General features: G+C 39.6%; 2 protein-coding genes across 5 annotated transcripts in view; one reads left to right on the forward strand and one right to left on the reverse strand.

Annotated features, from left to right (window-relative positions):
* TEX10 (testis expressed 10) overlaps positions 1–7,940 on the forward strand; it is a 54,124-nt gene extending 46,184 nt beyond the window's left edge. For all 3 annotated transcript variants that reach the window (XM_059471377.1, XM_059471388.1, XM_059471381.1), the window contains exons 12-15: positions 3,165–3,245; positions 5,688–5,869; positions 6,823–7,033; positions 7,704–7,940. In XM_059471377.1, the coding sequence (XP_059327360.1) occupies positions 3,165–3,245; positions 5,688–5,869; positions 6,823–7,033; positions 7,704–7,817 (588 nt within the window). In that variant the 3' untranslated portion in view covers positions 7,818–7,940. The remainder of the gene's footprint in view (positions 1–3,164; positions 3,246–5,687; positions 5,870–6,822; positions 7,034–7,703) is intronic.
* Positions 7,941–8,170: 230 nt separating this feature from the next.
* INVS (inversin) overlaps positions 8,171–27,782 on the reverse strand; it is an 83,243-nt gene continuing 63,631 nt past the window's right edge. For both annotated transcript variants that reach the window (XM_059471367.1, XM_059471360.1), the window contains 6 exons: positions 25,658–25,870; positions 18,657–18,958; positions 16,550–17,351; positions 12,245–12,477; positions 11,189–11,269; positions 8,171–9,074 (listed from right to left, as the gene is read on the reverse strand). In XM_059471367.1, the coding sequence (XP_059327350.1) occupies positions 8,959–9,074; positions 11,189–11,269; positions 12,245–12,477; positions 16,550–17,351; positions 18,657–18,958; positions 25,658–25,870 (1,747 nt within the window). In that variant the 3' untranslated portion in view covers positions 8,171–8,958. The remainder of the gene's footprint in view (positions 9,075–11,188; positions 11,270–12,244; positions 12,478–16,549; positions 17,352–18,656; positions 18,959–25,657; positions 25,871–27,782) is intronic.

Genomic DNA, 27,782 nt, shown 5'->3' on the forward strand with positions numbered 1-27,782 from the left:
ATGTGCCAAAAATGTGATAAATGTTAATCAAATGTAATGTAATGAATCAGCTGTGACATTTTATTATGGAAATTAAAAATCATGCAAAACCTTGCCTAAGGAAAATAAATTGTCAGGGAAAATACTAATTTTCATGTGATAATTAAGTTTTCTTTTTCCTTTCATTTCCATGTCTAAAAATGTTTCAGTTACACTTTTTATAACAGGCATTTGGTATGAAAGCCATTTCAAGCAGAATTTAATTTATGGAATTGAAAAGAATCACCTCTCCCACTTAATTGTAGGAAAACAGAAGTGATGTAAGGAATGGTGGTGCTGTTGTGAGGGTCAGAAAGAACTAAAAGATTGAAAAATCAACCTGCACTTTACCACAGCCCTTCTAAGGAATTATGTTGCTGTCCAGTAGTGCCTGTTTTCCTTGTCAGTTCTCCTCTCAGGAAAGCCTCAGTGGATGGTGGGCTTTTTCCAGGGACGTAGTCCTGAGGGTGAAATAATAATGGAACTGTATTTTTGTTGGGTGGGCCTGGTGGATTTGCCTTCAAGGTCTTTAATTTGTGGATCTGTACTGAATCACAAGAGATCTCTCTGGAAGACTGTGTCTGGTGCTCACAAGCTCATGGCAAACCCCTTTGTGAAGTGCCCAAGCTCTGCCCTATGAGCAACAAATGTCTCCTGCATTTTCTCCTTTCGTAATCATCCTTCCCGATTTCCATCTCATCTCTGTTCCCAGCCAGCCATGATCATTGTTTAGTTGTTGTTTGGTTACATTTGTTTTGGTGCAGCATTTTTCACCACTCTGTAAGTGACAGTAAAATCCCTTCTTGGGTGTCACTTTGCCAGCCCAGGCAGGTTCAGTTCTTTGCCTTGACACTGGTAGGACAGGATCTCTGTGCAATTTTTCTGTCTGTTTGGTTTGAATTTGTCTTTCCTGAAAATGAGTGGCTCCTACTTGGCACAGTATGTCAGAAATGGTCTAATTCTAAGTGAGATCTTACAGAGTAGTGCTGGAGAAATGATCCTTATTCTGTCTGAGCACTGCTGTTGGAATTATCTTTATTTTTACATCCTGGAGTAACGTTTGCCTGTTTTGTGGTTGTATTACAACCACTTGTGGTCAGCTGTTACAGAATTTCCTCCTCATTTCCAACTGGTAAAACTCATAGCTGCACACACAAGTTTTTATCAGTCTCCAGGCACATGACCCACCACTTTTTTCATGGAATTTTTCCTGTAGCTGTTACTCATCAAACCTGTGTGATCTTTTCCATAGGTTAGTCCAGTCCTCCTGCCTTGGCAGGGTTTCTCAGCTAGGAGCTGTCACCCAACAGATTTCATCAGTGCAGCTTTACCTTTTGTGTAAGTGCTGCTCATTAAAATACCAGGTCAGCTTGGTGTCACAATTTGTCCCTGACATGACAGTCCCCAGTAATCATCTCTGTTGCAGCGTCACTTTATTCCTTGACACTACTAATAACACAGATGTTTTGAAGGGATTTCTTGGGAATATTCCAGAGTACTTAATATTTTATCACTTTCAAATTGCAGTGGACAAAAGCCCTACTATATTTAGGATGGTGTACTCAGTTTTAATAATATTGTTTCATTATAAAATAAATGTACAGTAAAGGTATTCAGTGCAAGAGTATCTATGAAATGGTCTTTTAAAGAGTCCTGCTAGTCAAACAAAACACTTGCACTACACCTGTGATACTGATTAACATGAGCAATGTCCTGACAGCCCAACAATGTTATGTGCCACTAGGCAGATGTGTTAAGGATCTCCTGAATTTGGCTGGCATAAGCAGGGCTAAAAACAGGTGTGGCATGTAATTTTGGAAAAAGCTGAGTGCACTTCTGTGTCACCACAAATGGTGCCTCTTTGCCATTTCTGATTAAACCAGCACTGGCATCCACATTAGTTAAGGCTGAGTTTTCATACCACAGGACCTTGAGCTAATGGTTCTTTCCCATCCTCCAGCTGCAAATGTTGTGGACTGTTATTTTTGACACAACACAGTTGAAATGTTCTATTTTGTCATTATCTCGTTTGGGTGTCTTGACCTGTCTGATTCAGCTGAAGTCTCAAAACCAAAACAGTATCACAGAATTGAATTGATCCCTCAGGTCAGATCCTCCTGTGCAAGTTCTCCTTAGATTTTGAGTCATGAGGCATCTTAGAGGAATGCTTTTTGCTTAGTCAAGATACTTGTAAAACTCATGGACTCACGGACTTGAATTCTTTCATCCTTCAAACATCTGGTCCTGCTGTTCTCTGATTCCCTTAAGCACAAAGGGAAGATTCCATTCCTCGCCTGTTGGTTCTTCCATCCTCCTTGTCCTTAGCAGGACATTGCACTTGCTCATGGTCTGATAATGCACTTGTGCTGTGCATGGTGGCTTCTCCAGAAGCTTTAGTTGCCACTCTGGTGAGATAAGCAGTGACTGTGAACACAGAGGGCATCCAAGCTCTCCAACTAGTGTGTGAGTCATTGGAATAGAGGGGAAGGAAAAGAGGAACAGAGAAAGCCATCTACTGAGGATTGCAGTACAGCTTACCAGCAGTTCTACTGGAGCTTTCTTTACCCTATTCAGGAGACAGAACATTTCATGGTAGTTTGCTAGTGCCTGATTATACAAGCATCAGAAAGTTTTATGCAGTTTGTGAAACAAGATTTTCCATTTTGTATCATTTTTGACCATGACATTTTTGGCACTGAAGAGGAAAATATGTTGAAAATGGATCTTTGCTACAGTCTTTGTTGTATTACTTTCTGTTTCACTGTGACCCCTCTGTTTCATGCTTGATACAGTTATTTTGGAGGTTGTTTTCTGAAATTCTTCAGCTCTGAGGAAAGGCATTTGGAGGCTTGGTGTGGCAGTCTGGCTTGATAGAATATTTTTGACCTTCTGTCACACAGATAGTAATGCAGAGAGCCTTTCCCAAAAACCCTAATGGTGTAGACCATCATCTCTTTAAACATGGAATAATTTATGTTGACAATGCTACTCTTCTCTACTGGAAAGAATCAGTACTTTGAGACAAAGCTGCTGCATGTCCCTGTAGGTTCTTTGGATTTAGGTCTGTCAGCAAAGTATGAAGGCACAGTGAGTGATTGCTGGTTGCATTTGGAGTGCTTAAATATAACTTCGTTTTATTAAAACAGGTGATCTGTCACAGCTTGTCCACTATACCTTCACAAAGTCAGTGTTTTGACATTCTCCAGACTGGCATCTGTAAATATCTGGTAAGTACTATTTTGTCTTCTACATTAAAACTTCCTTGTGATAAATTTGCTAACAGTCTCATTAATCCTCAAATCTACTTATCCTGTGTATTTAATGTATTGTTTCAGAACTTGAGAAAGCTTTAAACAAGATTTGGGTGAGTTTGAAAAATACATGATAACTGTTGGTATCTAAACTTATATGGTAATTTTGCTCAGATTTGTGAATACTTGACTTTGTCTTCAAGGCAGTTTGTCCATAAATAAAACACTTCTTGGTTTGGTTTGCTTTGCAAAAGAGCAACCAGCAGCTTTAGATGAGCTAAAGAATGCCAAGATGATGGATGCCAGGTTCTTTGTGGTGCTGAGCAATAGGACAAGAGGCAACAGGCAGAAACTGATGCTCAGGAACCTCCACTTGAACACGAGGAAGAACTTCTTTACTGTGAGGTTGACTGTGCCCTGAACAGATTGCCCACAGATGATGTGGAGTCTCCCTCACTGGAGATACTCAGGAACTGTCTGGACACAATCCTGTGCTGTGGGATGACCCCTCTGCTTGAGCAGGGCAGGGAGGTTGGGCTAGATGACCACTGTGGTCCCAGCTGACCCATTCTGTGGGTTTTGCAGCCTTTCTTCTAATGCTGAACATGCTGAGCTGAGGATGGGGATGGCAAAGCCAGAGCTGGGTAACAGAATGGTCAGGGACAGAATCTGCAGTTCCCTGTGATGCTGCCTGATGAGAGGGAGGACCACAAGGTCTGCTCCTGCCCTGCTGTCAGGGTGGTTCTGTGATCTACCCAGTGTCTGGCATTCCCTGCTTGGAGCCAGACTGAGAAGTTACTACACCAAAGCTTCCATAGGGAGTAGCTTACCTATAACCATAGTCTGCAGTTTTAGGGGTGGATGCTGAATTAAATCAACTTTAAAAGGCTTATATGTTCTACTGCCCTGTGCCTTTGAGAGCAAACCATTAAGTGGGGTTTTATGGTTGGCAAGGCTGCTGCCCAAGGTCTCCAGCTGGCTGCTGACACCTCTCAGGGAGCAGAGGCACCACAGAGGCAACATCCTGTATGAGAACTTACCTGAGCAGCCTCATCCACTGGACTTGAATAAATTGAAATGTCTCTGTTCCTGTCATCTTTCAGACTGGCTGACCAGCACATTCCATCAGTAGTGTTGGCTCAGTCGGTCTTCATGATGGTTCTTTTTATCCATCTAGATCTCTGCCATTATTTCTTACTTACAGCTGATTAGGAAGAATGTTACTCATTTTAATTGTTTGGTGCCTCAGTGTCCTGTAGTATTCAGCAGGGTTGTGGTGACAGCTGCAGTCCCACCTTTTGTAAGATAAAAGACCATCATCATCCTCCTCTTGCCTCTGCACCTGACCTGGCACAGGTCAGCCTGGGACAGCAATCTGTGCTCATGGCCTTGAAATACACCCAGTGTCTTAGGCTGGAAGGATTTAAAATTACAACTCATAGTTGTTCTGTATCTCTTACCTCTCACAAGTAATGGTATGAATGAAACACATTTCACATTTCTGTAGCTTGTACTTTATTGATCTTTTTTCTAAGCATTTCTGAAAGAAACAGCTGACCTTGTTAAGTGAACCAGTTCCCTCTGTCAGCTTAAAACAGTGTACTTGCAGGTGAGCAAATTAGACTACTCTCAAATTCCTTAAATAGTTCTTTAAAGGTAAATGGTGCCACACTAGCAGTGCATGATTTTTTTATGGCTTTACAAGACAAAAATCTAGGGTACTTACTGCATAGTACTTCAAAATTTAAACTGCTTTCTAATTCACTGCTTCTACAAAAACCAAGAATTTTTTCTAAATTATTTATCATGCCTATAAAATCCTTACTCAAGATGATGTTCTCTCTTTAACAACAGCAGAGCATCACCCCACTTTGGGCTCACCATATATTTCATTAGCTTTGATTAACCTCAGTTCATAAAGCTCCTGTTGGGCTTCAAAGGAGACTCACCCTGGTGACAATCCAGTAGAAGCTTTCCTTTCTGTAGCATAAATCAGACTTTCCTTCTACCTCAGTGACTGCTCACTGCCATTTCAAGACTCAGAAGGCCTCCCCAGTCCCATGATATATGCTTAAAAGGAAAGACCTGTTCTGCCCACAAGATTGTTTGTGCCTGCACTGTCATTCAGAGCAAGGATCAAAGCAGTGCTGTGTTTTGCAAATATGTTTGAGATGAGTGTTTGCTTAGAAGGCATGTAATGAAGACGTCAATTTAACCTTCTGTTGGTGTGGGTGGCAATTTATTGGGAAAGCAGAAATTTGAAAAAATGCACTGGTCTGTAGAGTTTGAACAGAAACAAAGTAATACATGTCACCACAGGAAAGTTCTAGGTTTGTTTGTATCCCAGCAAAAAATCTTCTGTATAAAGTGATGAATTTGGGTTGTTGATTTTTTTTTTTTGGTCCTGTTTTAATACAGGTTGGATTGGTTGTAATACCTGATAGCACAGCTGGATCTGTTCTATGTGCCATAAATAAGCTCTTGGATCAAGCCTGCATCATAAGTGAAAACCTGCACAGGTTCTTGGCCTCTTGTTGTTACAGTCTTCTGTACTTTCTGCTAACTATAGACAGAGAGGATGCAGAACATTTGCAGAAAAGGTAAAGCTGCTCTTCTTACCACCTTGTCTCTATCTTTGCAGCCACGAGTATTTAGAGATGTGAAATGAAAGGATATCACCCCCCTCCCCCGGCGGTTTTTTTTCCTGTCTCTCTTTTGCTTACTTCAAATCAGTACTTAGATTTAGGAAAATTACCTGCAAAGTTACCAGGAATTACTTAAAACAGTAACTGAAGCAGGTTTCATCTCAAATTGTTCTACTTGGATATCAAAACCATCCTGATTTCGTAAAGTTGGATATTTCTACCTTAATCTTTAACCTTAGCTTCATTAGGTACATTGAAATGCACCATGTAAAGGATTTAACTTTATGAGTATGTACTATGTTTCAGGTTTAAAACTTCTCAGGCATCATTACAGGCATCATAGACTGCAAAGCCATTTGACTTAAAAAACCCAAAAGCTACAGATAACAAGTTCAAATAAATCCACCTGTAATGCAGGAATGTCTTTAAACAGGTCAGACTTTTCCATACACAGAAAAGTTGTTGAAAGCTTCCTGAAAATTCAAAGCCCAAGTCCTTTTTCTCTTACTCTATTTAATGATTTGCAAATCACAAATAGCTGAGTCTATTACTTAACTTCTTATGAATCTTAAACAAAGATTCAAGTGTACCTGAAAAGTGACTGAAACAAAAACCTCTTCACAGCTGCATGAAGCAGAAATTGCACTGCATGAGAGATTAAGCAACATTTCCAGCTTCCAGGGCAAGGCCTTAATGTTTTTCCAGTGCTGTACAAAATTCTGGAATATTTTTAAGTTTGGCGTTTTCTGGTACACATTTTCTGCTTTGCCACGAATTCTGATGAATGCAGCTGGTGTGACTGGATCCACAGAAGCAGCTTTCCTTGTACAGCCATGCAGCCAGTTCACAGGAGCATCCTTGAAATGTGTGTCCTCAATCATTTCACTTTTGATTACCTTTCCCCTCAGGGACATGCTGTGGAGATCATGCATCTCTGCATTAGCACTCCTGCCACGGCTGCTGAGGCTGATGCTGCAAAGCCTGCAGGTGAGCAGGATCTGCCGGGAGGAGCTGCCCGTGGTGGCTCAGCTGCTGCGCCTGCTCATGCAGCACGGGCAGCTCAGGAGCCATATGATCACTAACGAGTTCCTGGTGCAGCAGATCATCAAGGACATCATGGTATGAAACTTCCTCTTGTTTCCCAGGCACCATGTGTATGTCATGTTTATCTGTAAAAATCATTGCAAACAGTCAAGAAAAGCTGTTTGCAAACAGTGCTGGTGAAAGCAGATGTAAGACATTATGGTGAGGTTCTCTAACCTGCAGGTTAGGAGGGGGTTGCTTCTCTTTAGTGCTGAAAATGCCACAATTAATTCTTGTGCTGTTCCCCCGTGGGTGGGTTGTATTGTATTTGTTGGGTTTTTTAAGCCACCTACATAATCCTGAGAAGTGGGAATTCCTGGGCTGGGCTGGTCTGTTGGTAGCTGTTCTCCTTAGACTGGGCTGGGGCACTCTCCTGCACTGGTGGCACCATGCTCATTTGCATTTTAATTGCCTGTAAATTGCAGAATTGCAAAGTAAGTGAGCCATTCTAATTAAGAGTAAGGAAAGCACATCTGGTGCTAACTCACACACTTGGTAATGCAATGACTTAGTGTACCCAGTTGTAACACTTTATTATTTGGGCTTTAACAGACACACCGTGTTGAAATGTATAAAAGAGAAGAACAATGTCACTGTGTGCAGGGGAGCAGGGCTGTCTTATACCTTTAACAGTGCACCTGATTACCTGTAAAAACAAAGCCAAGTTTTGCAAGTGCTTGAGTTTTACCTTTCTCCTTCTTTCTAGACACTGAAGAGTGGTGAAGTTCAGGAGCAGTGGCTCACAGACCTCCATTACTGTTTCAACATCTACCTTGCCTCTCATCCCCAGACACCTGGACCTATAAACTCAGTATATTGAAGAGGTCAAACTGCATTTATTGTAAAGCATTTACTTCTATTTAGTTTTGAATGGAAGATGTTGGAACAAAGCTTGTCAATTTTTTTGTAAGTGAAACAATAAAAATTTTACAGAGAACTGCAATACCTTTATTGCCTTTTTTTTTTTCCAAGCAAGTAGATCTTACTGGAAAGTGTTTTCTTAAACTGTGGTGACCACAGTGAGGGGTGTTGAAGTTTTCTTGTTGCTGAAGAGCTTACAGAGAAAGAGACTTCAACTGACTCTGCTCATCTATTATTTTGAAACATCACATTATTTAAAAAAACAATAGAATTGTTTAGTATCAAATAGAAAAAAATTAGAAAACAATATGCTTTAGAGTAACATATTTTATTTTTGCTGAGTTCATATTTTTAAATACTTTGTGCAAGGTAAATACTGTACACTATGGCAGCTCTAAAGCTTTACAAGAACTTTTTTTTTCTCTACAGTAGGGGCCATCTTTTCTTGCTTCTCTATTTAATGCACATAGAAAAAGAGTTATTTAAAAAAATTGGTGATAATTTCAGGGGTAGAAAACACAGCCCTAATAGTTTCCATAGGTTGTGAAAGCAATTTCTTTAGTGTTTTATGTCTGCATGTCTACATTTCCTTCCAAATCCATAGTTAGCTAAGGAACAATTGTTTCTTTAGTAGAGAAGTGGAGCATGAAGGCTGTTCTTCCATTCCTGCTTGGATTTTGGAATTAATTTCATGAACTTGAGGTAAAATTGAACATTGGTCTCTCAGAACTGTAGTGTCTTTCATACAGTTTCCCTCTTTTTTGAAACGCTGTTTGATGAACACATTCGAAATTCCTACTTTTTGCAATGGAAAGCTTTGATTGCCTCTGCAGTGTTATTGCAATACTGGGCTTGGTGCTTCATTTTCTGTCTTCAAATGCAATTCAGATTTCATCCTGTGTTGATAAGGAAATTAACAATTGCATTTAAAAAAGTTTGTACACAAAATGAGTCCAGCTCTTTAGCAGTCTGCTTGGCATGTAATGCTGTGACAATACAAAACTGAAAATGTTCAAGTTTAATACGTCATAGATGGCTTATACATTATGAAAGATAACAGCTGTACCAGAATGGATTTTAAATTCCAAACATTGTTTTGCTTAATGCTTTAGTCTTGTATTTTTTGGTTTTGCAGCAGTAGTTGGTCTCATGTTGTATGAAAATTGCCTTGATTTTCCCATGTTCTCCAACAGATTAACACACTGTAAGTTGTTCACTGTAAAAAAAACCAAAATAGTTTTGATGAGTAACCCTAGTGGGTGAAAAGCAGCTTCATCAACACTGTGTTCTAGATTTCATAGGCAGCAAATCTGGTGGGAGCAGAAAATGCCTTTTTCCTGGCATCTCACTGCTGATTTCCCAGTGGAGTTTGGTTCCTGCAGCACTGGGTACAGCTTGTGTGGAACACTGATGATGATGCTGCTGTGGGACTGCAGTGGCCTCTCATGGGCACAGTGAGGGTCACCCCCATAAATGAATGTAGGGCTCCAGACTAACACTCTACATACTCCTGGCTGAATTTGCTGAAGAGCAGAAAGAGATTGTGTTGAGCAAGCTTTAGCAACATGAGGTAGGCAGGGGGCTCTTTCTAAAAAGTCAGGGAAACTAGTCCAGGGGCTAAAGGGAGTACTCAGAATTGCTCATGCAATGTTTTTTTATGTCCTGTAAGGTGCTACAAATAATACATGTGTTTTCCTTCCCTGGGTTTGTAAAGATTAGCTGCAAACATTTCAATGCTTTATTCCAAGCTAGAATGGGATAAAGAGTCATCCCAAGTGCAAATCCAAATGTTTCATTGAGGGTGTGAACTCAGCGCATCTTAAGGACATCTTTCTAATGCCAAGAGTTGCAAAACCTGCTCCTTTGCAACTCTGAACACACTTTAATGTCCACAGGGAAGCAAAGAACCAGGCTGTCTGGTTCTGCTGCAGAGCACCTCTTTTAAGTGCCACTAGCTGAATTGACAAAAGAATCTATTTAATTTTAAAAAGCCAACCAAACTAGAAAAAGAACAGATTTCAAGTTCTGAACTATTTTAATGGTAACAATCTTAAGGGGCCTATTTGCCAGAATCTTCCAAAGCACTTACCCCATGCCTGTATAACCCATTCCTTTTCTACCTGTCCCCCTTTACTGAACATCTCCTCTGCACACTCTCTGCATATCCCCCTTGCAAAGTGTTTGACTGACTTGGGTGTCAGTCTCCATTACATATTTGTCACTGCACGCCTCTTCCACGAGCTCTGTGAACATGAAAACTCGGGCTGACAGTCAGCCTTCACCTTCCCAGCTGTACCTGCTGCAAGGGAAGAGTGAAACTGAGCAGTCCATTCTGACCTACTCCAGGCGCCTACGTCAGAAACGGAGTATCTGGCATTAGGCACTGACAGCTCTGAACTTTTCCAACAAACGTAATGTTGTCATGCACAAAGGCAGGCAGATGAAAAACATGTTATTGTCTTTTAAGTAAGGGCTAAAGTTCCCTGAGCTCCTATTAGGTGAATAAAAGTAGGTAGTGTTCTAAAGGAACTGGGCAGAGTTCCTATCACTAACCTATTCGTCACCAAGTTATGAAAGCAAAGGCCACTCCAGCTTCAAGAGAAAGCCTTTTTATTTCAGAAGACAGGGAGATCTGTTGTCCTGAAAAGTTAAACGAAAAGAGCTAAAAGCTCTTTTAAAATTCAGATTCATATCTGCATGAAGAGGTGGCAATCAAACACCTGTCTGGTCATGCCTCTTAATTAAAACAGTTCCCAGACAGTGAAAGAAAAAGGCCTCTGTCTCTTCTTAGCGAGGCAGAAATTCACCTTCAGTTTTAACAAACTCAAGGATAGGTCCAGTCACATTTCCTTCTGACTTCAGAGCTGTGTTAAGCTACTTGAAAAATGCATTTTACTTTCCTTTGCAAATTACCTGAACTTCTGACTCCTTGAAGCAGTTGCTGTGCTCCCATCTAGATGTGGCCTCTCTGACTGAGGTGTGGCACAGCCAGGAACACCAAATGCCCAGTGGGGCACTAAACCTTCGCATGATGAAGCACCAACATTACCATAGCTCCCAACCCCAAGTAAGTCCATAATACACTTTGAAAAGTCTGACTGATGGCATTTAGTAAAGAAGTTTTTCATCCAAATCACTCAAGGATAGAAGTGCAGCGCTCAGTTAAGCCCAAAAGTGATGAAAGAAGGAGTGTGCAATCACAACAGTTTGCCAGTAGCTGCACATTTTGATAAGACAGCCCAATCCTTAAGCAGATTGATTTCTTATCTAAGGAGAAAGCAATCTCAGGTATATGAACATCAATGTATTCTTAAAATGGATGTGACCTACCTGAGACCAGCTGCACATCAGGAAGTTTCAGCTTAGAAGGAGATCTTGCTGACTGACACACTTTGCCTTCCTGAGAACGCCCTTTAACAAACAATGAACAGCTCTGTGATTATCACATGGACATGTGGTTGTGCATAACTGCAAACTATTTCAGTAAGCTACAGCATTATTTTATCCTAAAAATTTCTCATTTTTTATGGGAAAACTCATGAGATATTCCATATAACAGAAAATCGTGACAACTACAACTGAGATCAAACTAATGTTAAAATACGTCTTGCTATATACAAAAAAAAGTTGCTATAAAAAAATAAGGAAAATAAATTTATTAGCTTTATTTATTTTATCCTTTTTGATTCTCAAAGCTACAGAGCCATGCTAGAAGTGACTTACCACCTGTTAAAGTACATAAGGTTAGCATATCCTTACTCCATCAGTGATCCACACTGTAAAGGAACTCAAGGTCTAGAAGCAAGACTTTACCTTTTCTTGCAGATGCATTCCTTTGCATGTGCGCATTCAGACACAGTGCAAAGCAGTGCAGAATTGTAAAAGACAATCTTGCTCTTGCCATAAATACCACATCTTCATACAGGAAAGTTATCAACATGGAACATATTCTTTGTATGAAAATATTTTTAAAACAGTACAAAACAAACAAAAAGTTTAAAACAATGCTTTAAAAAACCAAACCATGATCCAGACAGCCACTCTGCATGGATACAGCCAGCTATCCCCAGCTTAACTGCTCTGTTCTCTTTCCACATTGATATACGTGAGCAGCTCTGGCAATGGAATTATTTGATTGCTCAAGACCTGTGCTGAAACAATGCTGTGTGGGGATTCAAACAGCTTTAGCTGCAGCCATTTTAAATCACTGAATTGTTTGGTTTATTTAACCTGAAACAGAAATACAATTGCCCAGAACACCTGAGACTAATTTTTATAAATAGCTAAAATTCTTAACAATTAGGTAAGAAGTGCATAGATGAATACATTCTGTCAAAAAAATAAAAGCATCGTTGTACAAATAAATTATAGTGAAAAGAAAATTACCATATATCTGCTTTAGGATGGACTGCTTGCTGGTTTTTATGGCTGAACTGGTTTTGTTTACAGACTTGAGATTTTTACATGAAGGAACTGATTTCAGGGGGCCGTGGTTCAGCTGCTTCTTCCAAGCAACCTGAATGAAGAAGGCAGCTGCCTCTTGTCTCCACTTGTCTTCATCTTCCTTGCAGAGCCGCTTCGCACTCAGGAGCTGAAACAACTCCTGTCTGAGCTGGTAACTAGAGAGCAGAAGAGAGAAGAGCACTTGTTTTAGGTGACCTGTTTTAACTTCCGTGCTTTCCACGCATCAGTTCACATGGTGGATTACATGAGTAACTGGGAAAACAGAACTCCCACTGATGTGCTAAGTCACTTGGATGAGAAATGTTTGTTCAGAAGAAAATGTAGGAGTTGGGTTCAATTTTGGATGCATCCATTATTTCACACAGTTAGTAAAGATCTGGCATTGCAGGTATCAAAAGTTACAGTGCTTCAACATCAGCTGATCAGCTGCTTTATAAATAGAAAATTATCAGAAGACAAAACTATAAATATTTATGGTAACAGTATAATCAGCACCACTTCCTCTTTTTCACTATATTCACATCTTAGTAACACCAAACCTTCTCGTGTGCCTTAGCACCTCATGTCCTCAGTCAGTCAGTGCAAGAGACAAACCAAATCTGCCTCCTGTGGGTTCCACTGCACATTTCCTCTGCGGAAAGCTGAGCTGCTCTCCACCCCTCCTCTGAAGATGCTCCCCTTGCCTTGTTTTCAGCAATCTGTGTTCTTTCCCTTCCCTTGAAAGGCTCCCTGTCTCATGACCCAAGCTTGCCCCAGCTGCTTTGATCTTGCACACAGTCACATCCCTCTGTGAGTGGCAGCAGCAGATTATGTGTCCCTCACACTCTGGTGGCAAATGGCACCGGCAGCAAGGAGCTGTGTGGGGATTTTTCCGCTGGAATCGGACGCAAGTGTTCAATCGGATATCGGCGTTTCACGCTCACAAGTCAATTAACTGGCTTAGCAATTAACTCTGAATCCTCCCAGTACAAACCTGTCACAAATGAGCATTGAGTAACACTTGTAAAATATTAATTATAAGTGTTTGGTAACAGGCCAAAACACATTGATCATCATCCCCTCTGGCATTCAAAAAGGCTTCTGCTGGATGCCCAGTAAAGCAAAGGAGGAAGGAGAGAGAAGGAGGTGATTTTTTCTGTTGCTCCCTCTGCAACACGTTCTAAATTAAAACAAAAGACAACAAGCCAAATACAAATTGTTTAAATATATGTTCTAAGCCAATGAGCTACATAATTCAAACAAAGCAGCAGCCATGTACAAAAAATGAGTACATGAAAGCACAATAGAATGCCAAAGGAGGATGATATGCTCCATTATAGCCCAAATAATTTTAAACTTCCAATAAGCTTAGTAAATTACCTCTGTGAAATTTGCTGGGTGAGACAAATGTATTTAATCTTAATTTAGTGAAGTTTCAGAATTTAGGCATGTACTGTTTTGGAGCTCGTTGAAGTACATAAATGCAGGCAGCAACTGCACCCTGTCAGGGCCTGCAAGTTGTGAAGCATGGTATGAATTCAGAACAAGGAGTATTATTGAGACAGAGGGAAAAAATTATACAGTCTTCTTAAATAATATGCCACTTTTAACTTTTCAACAGGGTAAGAGAGGAAAAGAAAGTGGAGAGAGAGAACAGTTGCAGTGACTTGGTAACATAACTTGAGCTAAGGATGGGTTAAGTGAATACTTAACTGCAGAAAAAACAATTGGGGGACTGTTTTATACTGGAGCAGAAAAGAATACTAAGCTACTCTCTTGGAATTCAGTAATTACTGCCAGATGCCTCTGCTGATACAAGAAATGACCCATTCACAGTCACTGCACCTTTGCACCCAGCTGTGATTTCAAGTTTGCAGAGAACTTGTGGTAGTTTTTAGCAACAAGAAAATGACTGTGAGGTTCTGACACTGAAAGATGTAGGCAGTTATCTGTACAGCAAGTGCTCTATATTGTTTTAACTCCACTCTCTCATAACAGATCATTCTGATCCTAGTGAGAAAAAAGGAGAATGGGACCAACTTTGATACAACTTGAATATGACATGGTGCCTTAAAATATACCTGATGCTTAGTCAACAAAACTACTGCACATAAAAGTGGAATATCCACGTGCAGAACAACAAAGCTGGCAAGTGGCATTCTCACTCCTTGTTACAGAAGCTCTAATCTTAAAAACCACTGCTGGCCAGAGTATGCACACAGCAATAATATATTTAAAAATATAGCTTGACTCCAGTGGGAGAACAACAGTGACAAAAACCAACTTATTCCAGGTTCTGTCGGCGTCCTGTGGGCCCTGGAGCATGGTACAGGCCCTGGTGCCCCCCAGGAGAGAGCACAGACACAGAATCTGCAAGCCTCACTGAGCAGGATAAGCAATTAACCTTTGGCAAGCCACACACCTTAGAATATACACTTTTGAGAAGTACATTTATAAAGTTTGCAGATTTGGGAATTGAAACATTCTCCTGAGAATGGCAAGTATAATACACTTAACTAGACCAGTACCACTCTGCTGTTGTGTTTGCCTTCAATAAGTAAATCAAGACTACAAAATTTTCAGAGTGAGACAAATGCATTTAGTTCTAATTTAGAGAAATTCCAGAACTCAAGCATGTACTTCTACATGTTTCTAATGTTGAACTATACAATAACATTGTATAATTTTACTGCTGTCTACTAGTACATGCTCTTTACCTTGTGCAAGTTTGGAAGAAAAGCAAACACAGGACTGTGGAAGAACTGCCCAACGAATGTCTCCTGCAGCCTTGCAGAATTTAAGATCTTTGTTAGTGTTTTATGAGTTCTTGCAAACAGAGCAAAGATATTTACTTTTCACTATTAAGTATTTAAATAACAAATGTAACATAAAAAATCTTTAATCTCCACAATATCCAAAATGCAAAGGGTTAGTAAGTGCATGCACTTCTGGGAGAGAACACACACCATCCCTGCTCCAGCAGGGGCACAGTTTGGAAAGGCCTATCCAAAATCTGTAGTGTGAATGGAATGCAGATTTCTGTGCAGGTAGGGCAGCTGAATGCATGGCTTTGGATCCCAATTCTTGTGGGGAAATTTGCACAAGCACTCACTACACAAGGTTCTGCTTTGTCTTAGAGCCACAGCAAGTGCCAGCCCCTCTGTAATAGAGGATTTTAAACTGGTGTTGAGAGAAAGCAGCAGAGCCAGCAGCAGCAGCACTTGCAGATACACTCTCCTAACCTACTCCTGGCTTCCTTTAGCTTTTGGCATCTGAGTGATTTGAACCCATAAGACAAGAACTTGGGATCTACATCAGAAATGAAGGCCAAGGAGCAAGCAGCAGAGAGAGCAGAAGTGGTGGAACCCTGGCAGAAAAAGGGGCTGCTTTGCCTCACAGTTCACAGGAATATGGCATGGAATCACAGAACCACAGAGTGGTTTGGGTTGGAAGGGATTTTTAAAGACCATCTCATCCACCCTCCCTGCCATAGCCAGGGACATCTTCAACTCAGAGTCCCTCAGAGAAACTGTTAAATTAGTGAGAAACCTGGAAAGAATATTAGTAAACGTATGCAATTTATAGTTTTCTGCATCCAGTAAAATCAAAGAAAGTTTAAATAAAAACAAAAAATATAAATAATTTGCATATTATATACTTCCCTTACATATTCTTCCTGCCTGTTTTGATAAGAAATTAAATATTAAGGAGCATGTACTTGTAGAATGACTGCATTTCTGAGGCTGAAACTCACACATTCATGAAAGCAGGAAAATTATGTGGAAAGCATTTTTTGTAGAGCAGTTGTTCCTGCTTAATCAAGGTACTCAAGCTACCTTCAATTTTTGTCAATGAACACTCAAAGCTCCCAAACATTCTGTGGTTTGATTATCTGGTTAAATGTTAGGTCAGAGCACAATTTCAAGTACATCACTGAACTCCAGGTCTAGGCAAATCCTGATTTGCACTCTCTAAAGAAATATCAGAGCTTGAAATAGAAGTTTAATGATTTCTCTGATTATTAAAAGTCAGCACTTACTTTGCACTTTTTATGAACTTACTAATGTAATTCTACACCACTGGAACCCACTTCCCCTTGTGTGGAGAAAGATTATTGTGGAGAAAGACTTAACTGCCTCGTTTAGCACTGGCAACATTGCAAGCTAAATAAAGCACATTGCCAACAATCCTAGTTTCATTTACATCCACTTGCATCCCACTCTTTAGCCCCTGAAGCAGTAATCTTACCTTCTCCACGTCCTCTGTATGACTGTGGCAGCGTAGTTCTTCTTCCGAAAAAGCTCTTTCCTTTTTCTTTCTTTTTCTATGATCTGCATTCGAATCTCTAAAGGGATTAGTTCAATATTTGTACTTTGCCATGCAACAGAACATAATTGATCATCTGCATTCCTGGATCCAATTATGCCTGTTTTTTCCAAGTTCAAAGCGTCATCAGAAGCAGAACATGCTATTGGGTTTCTTGGCACAGTCCTGGTAGGTTCTGCCTCAGCAGACAATAATGGAGAGGCCTTTTTTGCCATTTCATTGTTTCCCACTTTGACAGTTTGTTCTACAGCATGCAGGCTGTCATTTCTGCTGCTTACAAACACTGTTTTGGCACTTCCTGGTCTGCTAGAACCAGCTGGTGAACATCTCTTATCATTCACCTCTTTATTTCTGGCTTTCTGCCTTTTGCCTTTGGAAGAAGCTTCACCCGGCTTTGAGTTTTGTGCCGTTCCGCCGGTACAACCGACATCGCAGAAGAGCACAGCCCTTCCTTCACCGTGGTCCCTCCTGCCAGAGGGAGCCTGACTTGGATCCCTCAGCTTCTCCCCAGCACTGGCAGCCCTACAGGCAGGAGCAGAAAGCCTCCTGCTCCTCCGAGCACAGGCATCCGTTGTGTCCACAGCGTGCTCCTTGTGCTTCTCTCCGTCCGCCTCCGCAGCAGCCCCAACCTGAGGTTTCACTTCAACTTTTGCTTCCTCATTTGCTTTGCCACACTGGAAATGGACACAGCTTGACTTGCTTTTGATGTGTTTCCTCAATGAATCTTTAGACAGAGAAATTAAAAACAAATTCACTCTCTGACCAGCAAAACATGATTTATGTCTCTGATTTTTTGCTCAGTTACCTTTGGGGCAGACTTGGATTCACTTAAATGAACAAAAAAATGCAAGCAGGAAGAATCAGAAGGACATGATTGCCTGTCATAATAGAGTCCCAAACGCCTTCATTTGCTTAATGTTGTACAAATGGTTTTCTTTCTAACATTGCATTTGAGCTGGATGCCTGAAAAACTCCTGCTCTATCCATGCTGTATGCTGGCACGGGATAACCCACTGACAACCCAAAGCACTTGGCTTCTCAGTACTTCCCCTGACATCCTGAATGAAAGTCCTTCCTATTTCTCCCTTGCTGCTGTATTATCACTGCTTCTAAATACTCTGGTGAGGGTGACCTGGAAGCCAGACTGGAGTACAAAACTGAAAATTCCCCATCTTCCATCCACCTTCCATTCTGCTTAGAAATTAACAGGAGAATGAAAAATAGACCAGAGACGATGAAACATAACAGACAGGATGTTACAGGGTAGGTAGGAGGGGAAAAAGAAAAGAAAGAGATCTTTGATATACTTTCATTCCAGAAAATCATCTGGATCATCCAAAACCTGATGAAATTATGCTATATTTGTAACATCTTTACAGGATACCCTTTTGATAACCAGATCAGAAAACACTCAACAGCTGAATCACACTTTTCACAGCCCAAAGGGTCTAAGTTGATATTTAATTCCAAAGAAATGACCAAAGAAGTCCATTAAGGTTTTGGTCACAAGAGGATTGATTAAAACACCTAATGAGAACTGACTGCACAACTTCATGGTTTGATCCTTGTTCCATCAACTTTCCTGGCATCACTTCAGTAACAAAAAGAGAATGCATACCTAAAAAAGGCACAGCATTCTTTCAAACACCAGTTGGATCGAGTGAGAGGGTAAATCCAGCTTAAAAAGCAGAGTTACCATTTCTCCATTTACATTCTTCATGAGCAACACAGATATGTCAAATATCTTTAATCTTATTTTCTCTGAATGGTGAAACTAATAGAACAATTGCCCACAGCCTGTTTTCATATATTCTAGGTATTTTTATAAACACCATAAGATACTGTACTGGTGCTTTTCACTATTTCACCCAGAGTAAAAGAATCTGTATCTAACTCCACCCTGCTGCACAAATTGCTCAAGTGATGAAAGAATATGAAATCACAGAAGGACAAAATGGGTGCTATACATAAAATACCCCCAAGAAGTGGACAAAGCAGATAAACAGCACAATTTAAAAAGATCACAAACCTTGCCTGATCTTATGACCTCCACTCGGAGGCTCTGCTGACAGGCAGGTCTCCTTTGGGGTCCCTTTGTCATGACCAGCTTTAGGTGAACCTCTGCTGTTTCTCCCTGGCTGGATCTGTGAAGCACTGAGGGACAGAAGCCTCTTGCTCTGTGTGTCAGCTGCTTTGCTGGGTAACCTTGGGACACTGGTGGCCTTCTCCCGATTTGTGGGATTCTGTTGTACCTGAAACTTGCTTTGTTCCACGTTCTGCACCCCTTTGTGCAGCTTGCCTTCTTTCCTCTTGCTTTCCTCTTCACGTTTCCTGCAATTACAGCCCATACCATAAGAATTTTGAAAATTAAATCTTGGGAGCACGTATCTAACTTGAACACACTCCTCTCTAAAAATCTGATGCTGCCACAACAAATCCTTGATTTGACATTTTTTGGTGAGAAAAGGACACATATTGCACTGAAATGTCTTAACTTGATCCAAAACAACAACTGACTTGCAGCTACAGCCTGATGAAGGTTAAGTCCCTGTCAGCCAGCTGCCCATTCAGTTTGCAGTTGTTTTGACTGATCTTAAAACACTCACTTATTGAAAACAACTAAATTTAGGAGGTTTTATAAATATACAAAAATTAAAAGCAAGATTTTAAAAAGAATCACGAAACTAATAACTGTGTTTGCAATTACTAATGAGAAATATTTTCATGTGAGTAGTAATGCAATGCACTGTATTTGAAAAGCAAAAACATTTAAGAAAAGACACAATATCTTTGAAAATTATTTTTTCGTACTTAAATGTGTCAGTTAGTACAGAGAATTATAAACCAACTAGCTACTGCTGCTGTATTTTTCATTGGTGGATAATTAATTTTAGAGAAACATTATATGTCATTTAAATGACAAATACTGATAATACGAGATGTGAATTAAAAACTTGTGGGCACACAGTATGCCAATTACAATGGCAACATTTGGATTTCCAAAATTAAATAAGTCATGCATCTCTTAATGCAGTAGCCACAAAAGAATATTTTGGACAAACTCAGGAAAGGTGCATCCATTGAATAAAATTTTGCAGCCCATTTTGAAATATAGTGGGCTGTCACTGCACTTCATCGTTTAAATTCTTGTTCCTACCAAGCAGAATAAACCCACCAGCACACGGCAAATGTTACATCCCTACTCCCACTGAACTCGTTTTTATAAATGAAGCCCTGGCTGCTGGATGAAGTGACACTTTTCCTGTTGGAACGGACAGGCGGTAAATGCCGTATCATGTAGCTGCCTGGTATTTTAACTTGCTTCCAGTGCTCCAACACAGTGTGCAGACTGTTGCCACATCACCTCCCAGCACGGCGTGTGACAGGTGAGTTATGCAGCATGCCAGCCCCGGCTCCTGTGCGCGGTGTCACTGCCAGCGCGTGTCACCGCAGCGCGAGCTGCCAGCCAGCAGCCCCAACTTTATCTGTCAGTGCTATCTTATCAACTCTGCTCTGCAGGAGAAGCTGATTGAACTTTGCACCTGAAAAAGCTGCTAATTGATCTAAAAAAATACACTCCTAGCATCCTGGGATTCAGTATTCCCTCTGGCATGAAAAAAAAAGTGGCTGCTTTCCATTAATATTGGCATTCCACAACCGGACTATGCGGGGATGTTGGGACTGTGTACAGTATGGATCTCACTGCCATTACTGTGCCATTTGAGCTGATAAATCAGATCTTGCTATTCACAGAATAGTAATTTTCTGTTCTTCACCAGAATGGGCAGCCTGTTACCGATGTCCTCCATTCAGGGCATTAGAAAAGGAAGTGTGAGATGGGCTGTGTGATACATAGTCGAGCTCCAGTGACCCTCACTCCTCTGATGGGCAGATCGACTCAAAACAATAACTTCAGCCACATACCAGTTGTAAAATTATTGAAATGAGACAGGCCCAGAAAACAAAAAGTAAAGAGGGTTGTTTTTTTCTTTAAACGTTTTATCTGTGTGCTAATTTTTCAGACTAAACTGAAGAAAGAATAAAGGGAAGGGATTTCAAAGCTCCCTATTCATAAAGCATCATCACAATTGTCACAGTACAGCTCAGTTGAATAGGCTCCTGAATACATATGACCCTCCTCTTGTGTTTTGCTTTATTTAATCAGAAATTCAGTTTGTATTACAGTGAAGGATCTCTTTGAAATTAAAATTTCCAAGTTTTACTGTTGTCCAATTTGAGAGGCCAGGTTTCATGAACAAATGAAGGAAGTAGACAGGATTCCAACTTCAGGGCTCCCAGTCATTCTCGAGGTTCTGGCAAACCAGATCCTCCAACAGGATCCAAATCTGGGCTCACAAGTTAGACAGCTACAGCTCAACAGTGGAACAGAGCTGTCAGGCCAACATTTTCCATTGTAAATGCAACACAATTTTGTCCTGAATGGTCACAAACTTGTATTTTGTTCAAAAGTGAAAGAATGAAAACTGAGCCTTTAGCAGATGGAAAGGAACAGTTTCAGCCTTACATGCACATTTGTAAAGACACAGAGATGTTTTGAATTTTTGATTCTGCTAAAATGAATTCAACCTTTTCTATTCTGTTAAAAATAGCAACTTAACTTTTTTTATCTACACGCTGAAGGATATTTTAAAGGCGAGTGCTTTTAAAGTTATCCTTGCAAAAAACCCCCAAAAACTTGCTTAAAAAATCTCAACTGAAAATAGATCTCCAGGTATGATCCTATTACTGGTAAAGCTTTCTCTGGACTATGAGCAGTTATATTTCATGTCGTATAAACAGCATCTCCTGCTACACAATCTAGCATGAGGATTATTTTCAAAAGAATGATACCACTGACTCATTATGTGTTCAGATTCTGATCTATAACTATCTTTTAAACTCATAGTCCTTAACAAAAATGTTAAGACAACAGTTATTTTCTGTCCAGTATTCCTATGTTGATGGGTCTCCCCAAATGTGTAGAGCAGTCCATTAGTTCTTACCCAAGTACCTATTTTTTCCTCAGTCATTTCTTGTGTGTATTTTACCACCATTCTGATTTCTAATTTAGTCTTCAATGTGCTTACAATCTTCTGCATCTTGGTGCTATTTTCAAATTCAAATTTACTTCTTAAATGAAAATACAAATTCATGATGGATTTATATGAAATTTTCATCAACATACACTTTTAGTTTAAAGGAGACAAATGAGAAATTTCCCATGAGGAAGTATGAAGGATTCAGGCAAGTCTGAATGACAGCTACTGTTTCTCCATGGTCACAAAACTTGTTATTCAGACACAAAAGAAAATTGAGTTGGTTTGATGTAATTTCTTCTGAAGTGTAAAAAAAATCCCACAGAACAGTTCAGTCTACTTAGCATCTCTCATGGACACCAACCGTTTCTTTACTCTTCCTTTTCCAATGAGTATGTTTACAATGGTTTTTTGTGATACCTACCTCACGTCCTTTGTCCGTTCTTATTTAGCATCTCAGCTTGTTTAGCTTTATCATTGTATGTTCTTATTACTGTCAATTTTAGTAATTACATCAAATTTCCAATATGTGCTTTCCCTTTTCAGGTTGCTGAAGAGCTCATTATTTTCTCTGTTGCCACAGTCCCCTATCTTTTCTCAGCATGCAGGGCTAACCACCAGTCTTCTGAAAAACCTCATAATCTACTTGTACTCTCTTGGCATGAGAACATTTTTCTAAATCTACTGAAGGCTGTTTAATTGAACTGCTTACTTTCTTCCTGCTTTTCTCTTCCTAAACATCATCAGCTACTTACTCACTTTCATCCATTTCCCTTTCACATCCACATTCTCAATCAGTTTCCTTCAACTGGCCAGAATGAAAAACAGAAGTATGGATTCAGGAACTCATCCTGAGAAATTGAAAGGGAAGGTGAACAAATGAGGAATTAATTATGCACCCCTTTCAAAATTCAACACATTGGAAATTAGTTTTCTCTGAATATGTTTTAAACACGTAAATATTATTTCCTTAAATATCTGGTTTTGCAATAAGAAAACCAAAATCCTCTTTTTAAAGTATGGAAGGGATCTCAGGAAGTCAGCAAGGCTAACAGGCTGCTCAAAACAGGGTCAGATTGGGTGGCTCAGGTTCTTACCCAATTATGTCTTGGAAACCTTTATGGACAGAGACCATACAACCTCTTTGGGTTGTTCTATTGGTTGACTGTCCCAAGGGTGAAAGAATTTCTCTATTTCCAGACAAAATCTCTTGTCCCAAATTTGCCTGTTAAAAGTTTCCCAGAGACCAGAAACACCAACCAGGCTAGAGTTCCCCAGATTTTTATTTTTTTTTTTTGCCCTTTTTGAAGCTGGGTGCAACATTTTCTTTCCTCCCATCATAGGGGACTCTCCCTGGTCTCTGTGATGTTTCAAAGACATTGGAAAGTGACTTTTAAGGGCATCAGTTAGTTCCTTCTGCACCCTTGGATGCAGCCAACCTGGTCCCATGGAGTTGTCTGGGCTGGGTTCTCTCAAGCCTGACTTAACCTTTATTCACAGCTGCTCCTCCTTGAACCAATTCTCTGAGGAAAGAGGCCTGGGAGATCTTCTGGCAGGCTGAGGAACAGAAGGCATTGAGTGCTGCTGTCACACCTGAGTCTGTTGTCACCAAATGCACCATTCAGCAACAAGCCCAGACATTCCTTGCTCAGCCTTTTACTACTTTCATTAATGTAGAAACACAAACTCACTTTGCAACCTGGAACATTTCGTTAAAGTCTCAACTCCATTTGAGTTTTGGTGTTTCTGGCACCATGTACATGCCCAAGCAACACATCTACACTCTGCTTTTGCAGTCTGTCCCAGCTTCTGCCTTCTGTGAACTGCATTTTCACATCTGAGCTCTGTCAAGGATTCCCAGCTTACCCACATTGGTCCCCTGGTGTGTCTCTTTGCTCACTGACATAACAGTGTGAACAGTGTGCATGTTGTTTTGGACTTCATTAAACTGCATTTTAAAAAATACAATTTCTTTGATATAGGAGAAAACGTGGGAGATTATGTTTGTATAGAAATATTTCATAGGCTTTAAAAACAGTGAATGTAATTTTACCAGAAAATAATACAGGTATGAGATCCTGGGTGACTTTTTGTTACTGCAAAAAGGAAAAAAAAAAACAGAACAGACTATCTAAACCCAAGTAGATTTAGGAGTGATTTCTCTTAGAGAGACTCTCTAAAGTAACATATTACAAAGCAAGTTTAAATATCTACACTGACATAGTTGGGGAGAGGGTGTGTGTCTTCAATCTAGGAGTTCACCATCACTCTGGATTCCCACATAAAGTCTCCTTTCATCTGGAGAGCAGATTTTCAAACACCAGTAGGGATAATAGTTTTCTGTATGCAGGAACACCCTGGCCAATTTCAGCTGTGGAATGCACAGATGGGGACGCAGAATGATGACAACATAATGTCCCCTTCAGTTTATTACAGACCATAAAACTGCAATTAAATAAAATTTGTTATGTGACAACCTGATTTGCTTGTACACTCCAATTGTACTGTAATTCTCTTTTTATGGTATTTGGTACACAGAATTTGTTTCTATTGTTTTCAAACAAATCAACAACAGCTAAGTAAGTTTCAGAGACTACATCAAAAACTCACAAAGGAAAACCATTATAAAAATACCCCCAAATTTCCATGAGGCAATTCTTTTCCATTTACTCTTCTACATGGTGGATCAGAGATTCTTCTAAAAATGACTGTCATCACAAAGGATAAAACTACCTCATTTGGTAAGGTCAGTTGTAGCCACACAGCAATAAGCAGAGCTCTCCACATTAAAAATAAATATTTTTCAAGGCAGATTCTCCGTGCATAGTTTTGACTTGCACTGATTTCAGCAGAAAAGGCAAACAGTAGGAGAGCTATAGGTTACAACTTCAGAATGTAGAGATGTGAGCAAGACATGAGTTATCTGGTGTTTCTTTAGCTTTGGCTCTTCCTGGGAAATAATAATTTTTTTATAGTAGCAGCAATTAAACCCAATGAAGGTCTGACTGGTCAATTATGCAGAACATCAAACTTCCAAATTTGATACAGAGTGGAGTGCAGCTGAATTTGTGATACACAGATGCAGCAAAAATACCTCTAGGTGCAATAATTATATCGTGGGTTTTTTTTATATTATCTCTTTTTATCAAAATAATACTCCCAAATCATGCAGAAATCTTTTCAGACTGTTATGTTTTGTCATTTCAGAATCAGATTTCTTCAAGAGAAACCAGGTGCTAATTTCATACTAAGAATCTTAAGGATAAACTCCAAGGAAGCAATGTATTGTGATAATCATTTATGTACCTTCTGATTTTAGAACTTCACCACCGTGCTACCATCACCGCATTTAAATTGGGCTGAAACTCAGCCAGAACCTACACATCTTGCTGACAATAATTTGAATTGCATATGTTAGTTAGCTGTAATCCAATATAACCAATTCATAGGAGCTCTCTAATTCAAGACCAGAAAATGTAAGTGCAGAGAATAAGGCCCAAAATGAAGTTGCAAATAGAAACCAGGAATTCAGGTTGCTAGAGAAACATTGAGTTAAGCCTTACTAAACCAGGCTTTCCCTGATTTGTTTTTGGTTTTTTCTCCTCAACTACTGATTAATTTCTGTTCAAAACTGATATCAAGACTTGATAGGCAAATAATGATTTTCACTACTTTAAAGTGATAAATGTTTCCCAAGCCATTTTATCATACAGAATATCAGGCAAAGATTCATGGACGGTAACATGCTATTTCTTCAGCCTTGGTATTTTGTCTTGCTCTGGTATATTACACAAAGTTTGTTATTTAAACTGGGATTATATGGAAAATAACTTCCATCTGTCTATGGTTATATGGAAGTTATATGCTTCCTTTAGTTTCATTAATTTTACCAAGAAGAACAAAAACTGATGAGCAACAGATAAAATCATGCACAGATAAATACAAACTAACAACAAATGTCTATGTGCTGTAGTAGGTTTCAAGTCAGACTTACTTGGCAGCAGCATCTTTTCTCAGCTGTTCATGTTTCATTAGAAGATTCTTCCTCTCTTGAAAAGCCTTTCTAACTTTGTATCCTTTGTAGACAGCCTGGATTTTGAAAGCAGCAATATCCTGAATGGCAGCTATGGACAGAGCCCCGTGTTCTAACATGAACTGAATCACTTCGTGGTGCTCACCAAGCAAGGCATAATCAAGTGGAGTATATCTAAAAAAATAAAAACCACAACAATTACTATTGATCTAGAATTCTAGCTATAATGTTTCTTCACCCTCATTTCATAAAAAGCAACTTCTAGCATGAAGACAAATTAGGCACTGTTTCAGTAGGCTGTTTTTCTCATCTTTTTAGGCATTATTTTGCTACCTTATTCATTCTACACACTGTGATTATGTTTAAAGCTTATTTTGGTCTTCTAATATGGAAAGGGGAAGAGGTGGACCTGAAGTGTTTGGACTAAATCTCCCAAAGCCCCATCCACAACGTTAGCTGCTCTAGGAAAACAGTCTTTAAAATGTGTTATTGAAGTTTTCATATAGAAATATAAAAAGTTAAAACATTTTTGTGTTATTTCCATTTGCAGTTAAGTTCTAGAAAGCTACTGTCAAATCTGGCTTAGCTTCTATAACATTGACTGAAGACACTACGACTGACAGAGCAGCAGGATTAGATCCATATAGAAGGACAGTATCTTCTTTAAGGTACTAGGAAAACTTAATTCTATTTTAAAATGGACAAGGTGTAAAAATATTAAATTGCTTTGGTTTTAATGGTAGCAAAGATGCCTAGGCCTTTTTCAAAATAATTCCCAAATTTCCCACTCTCTACATGAGAGTAAAATCTGTCTCCCTCACCAACACTGAAACTTCAGGGAAAGACATTTAGTGACTGAAAATTATCAGTCACAAACCATAATCAAGACCATGTAACATAGGACTAGCCAATAGCAAGTGTCAAGGCATGTGATTGTGAAAATTAGGGCTCTTGCTGATGGTAACTTGCTGGGACACAGTGCTGGTGAGCAAAGAAAAACAGACAGAAAGCACAATTGGACCTGCCACACAGCAATGGCTTGATGGAAGGATAAACAGCATCTGAACTGAAGTGTCTGCAGGAATAAAGACAGTGACATAACATGAAAATTTGGATGTCAAGGTGTGCTGCTGATAGCATTTAAAGCGATACAGATTTTGGATAACCCAGAAATGGGAACTTCAGAAGGAACGTTATTTCAGAAAAACAGATTTTTAAAGTATTCCTAATTTTGAATACTTTAAAGACACAAAAGATACTAAAGTAAACTTTATGAAGTTTACTTTTAGCAGTCATGAAGATCCATATTTTTAAACGTGGATTCTCTAACTCCATCCAAGCTACCTTTGAAAGTAAAAAAATCACTTGAATCAAATCTGATGAGGGGTTTTTATGACTGGACACTTACATACTGTTATTTTTGTACACAACACACTGTTGTGTCTGTACATACTGACATCTCTTGTGTCAGTTCAAAGCCTGATGTAAATTTCCTTTTCCTTTGGCTCTCTCTAAAGCAGATAGCTTTTAAATCAAGCTGGCTTCACAGGGAAGCACATGAAGACATCAGCCATCAGCTGTTATAGGCAATTTAACATGAAGGTGGTCAAGCAGCAGCTTGATGCACCCAGGACATTAAGCTGGATTACAAAATAAATTTGCAATAAACAACAAGCCCAATACCCTCCAGATTAGCACTTGATCACATATCTGGCAAGCAAGCAGAGACTTTAAAATTCTCAATGCAATCTCAGCTCTATCTCTTCTCTAATCTTTTAGTTATAACCACTTTGTTTGAATTTTAACTGGTATCTCATACTACACTCTAAGAAAGTATAGAAGAAAAGCTTTTTTTCCTTTAGGAATATTTGGGGGGAAAAAAAAGCCACTACATGGTGAAATTGTTACTGGTTAAAAACCAATTTCATCCAATTACAGGTGAACCATATCCATGAGGTTATTTTTCCTCTCTCTTGCAACACTCAACTTGATTTTCCACTTTCCAAACTTTCAATCTCTTAACAACAACACAAAGTTTGCAGACATTTATTAAGATGCAAGTATGCAATTTTTATATGTATTTTAG

The sequence above is a fragment of the Ammospiza nelsoni genome, chromosome 1, assembly GCF_027579445.1.
Source record: "Ammospiza nelsoni isolate bAmmNel1 chromosome 1, bAmmNel1.pri, whole genome shotgun sequence".
NCBI lineage: Eukaryota > Metazoa > Chordata > Aves > Passeriformes > Passerellidae > Ammospiza > Ammospiza nelsoni.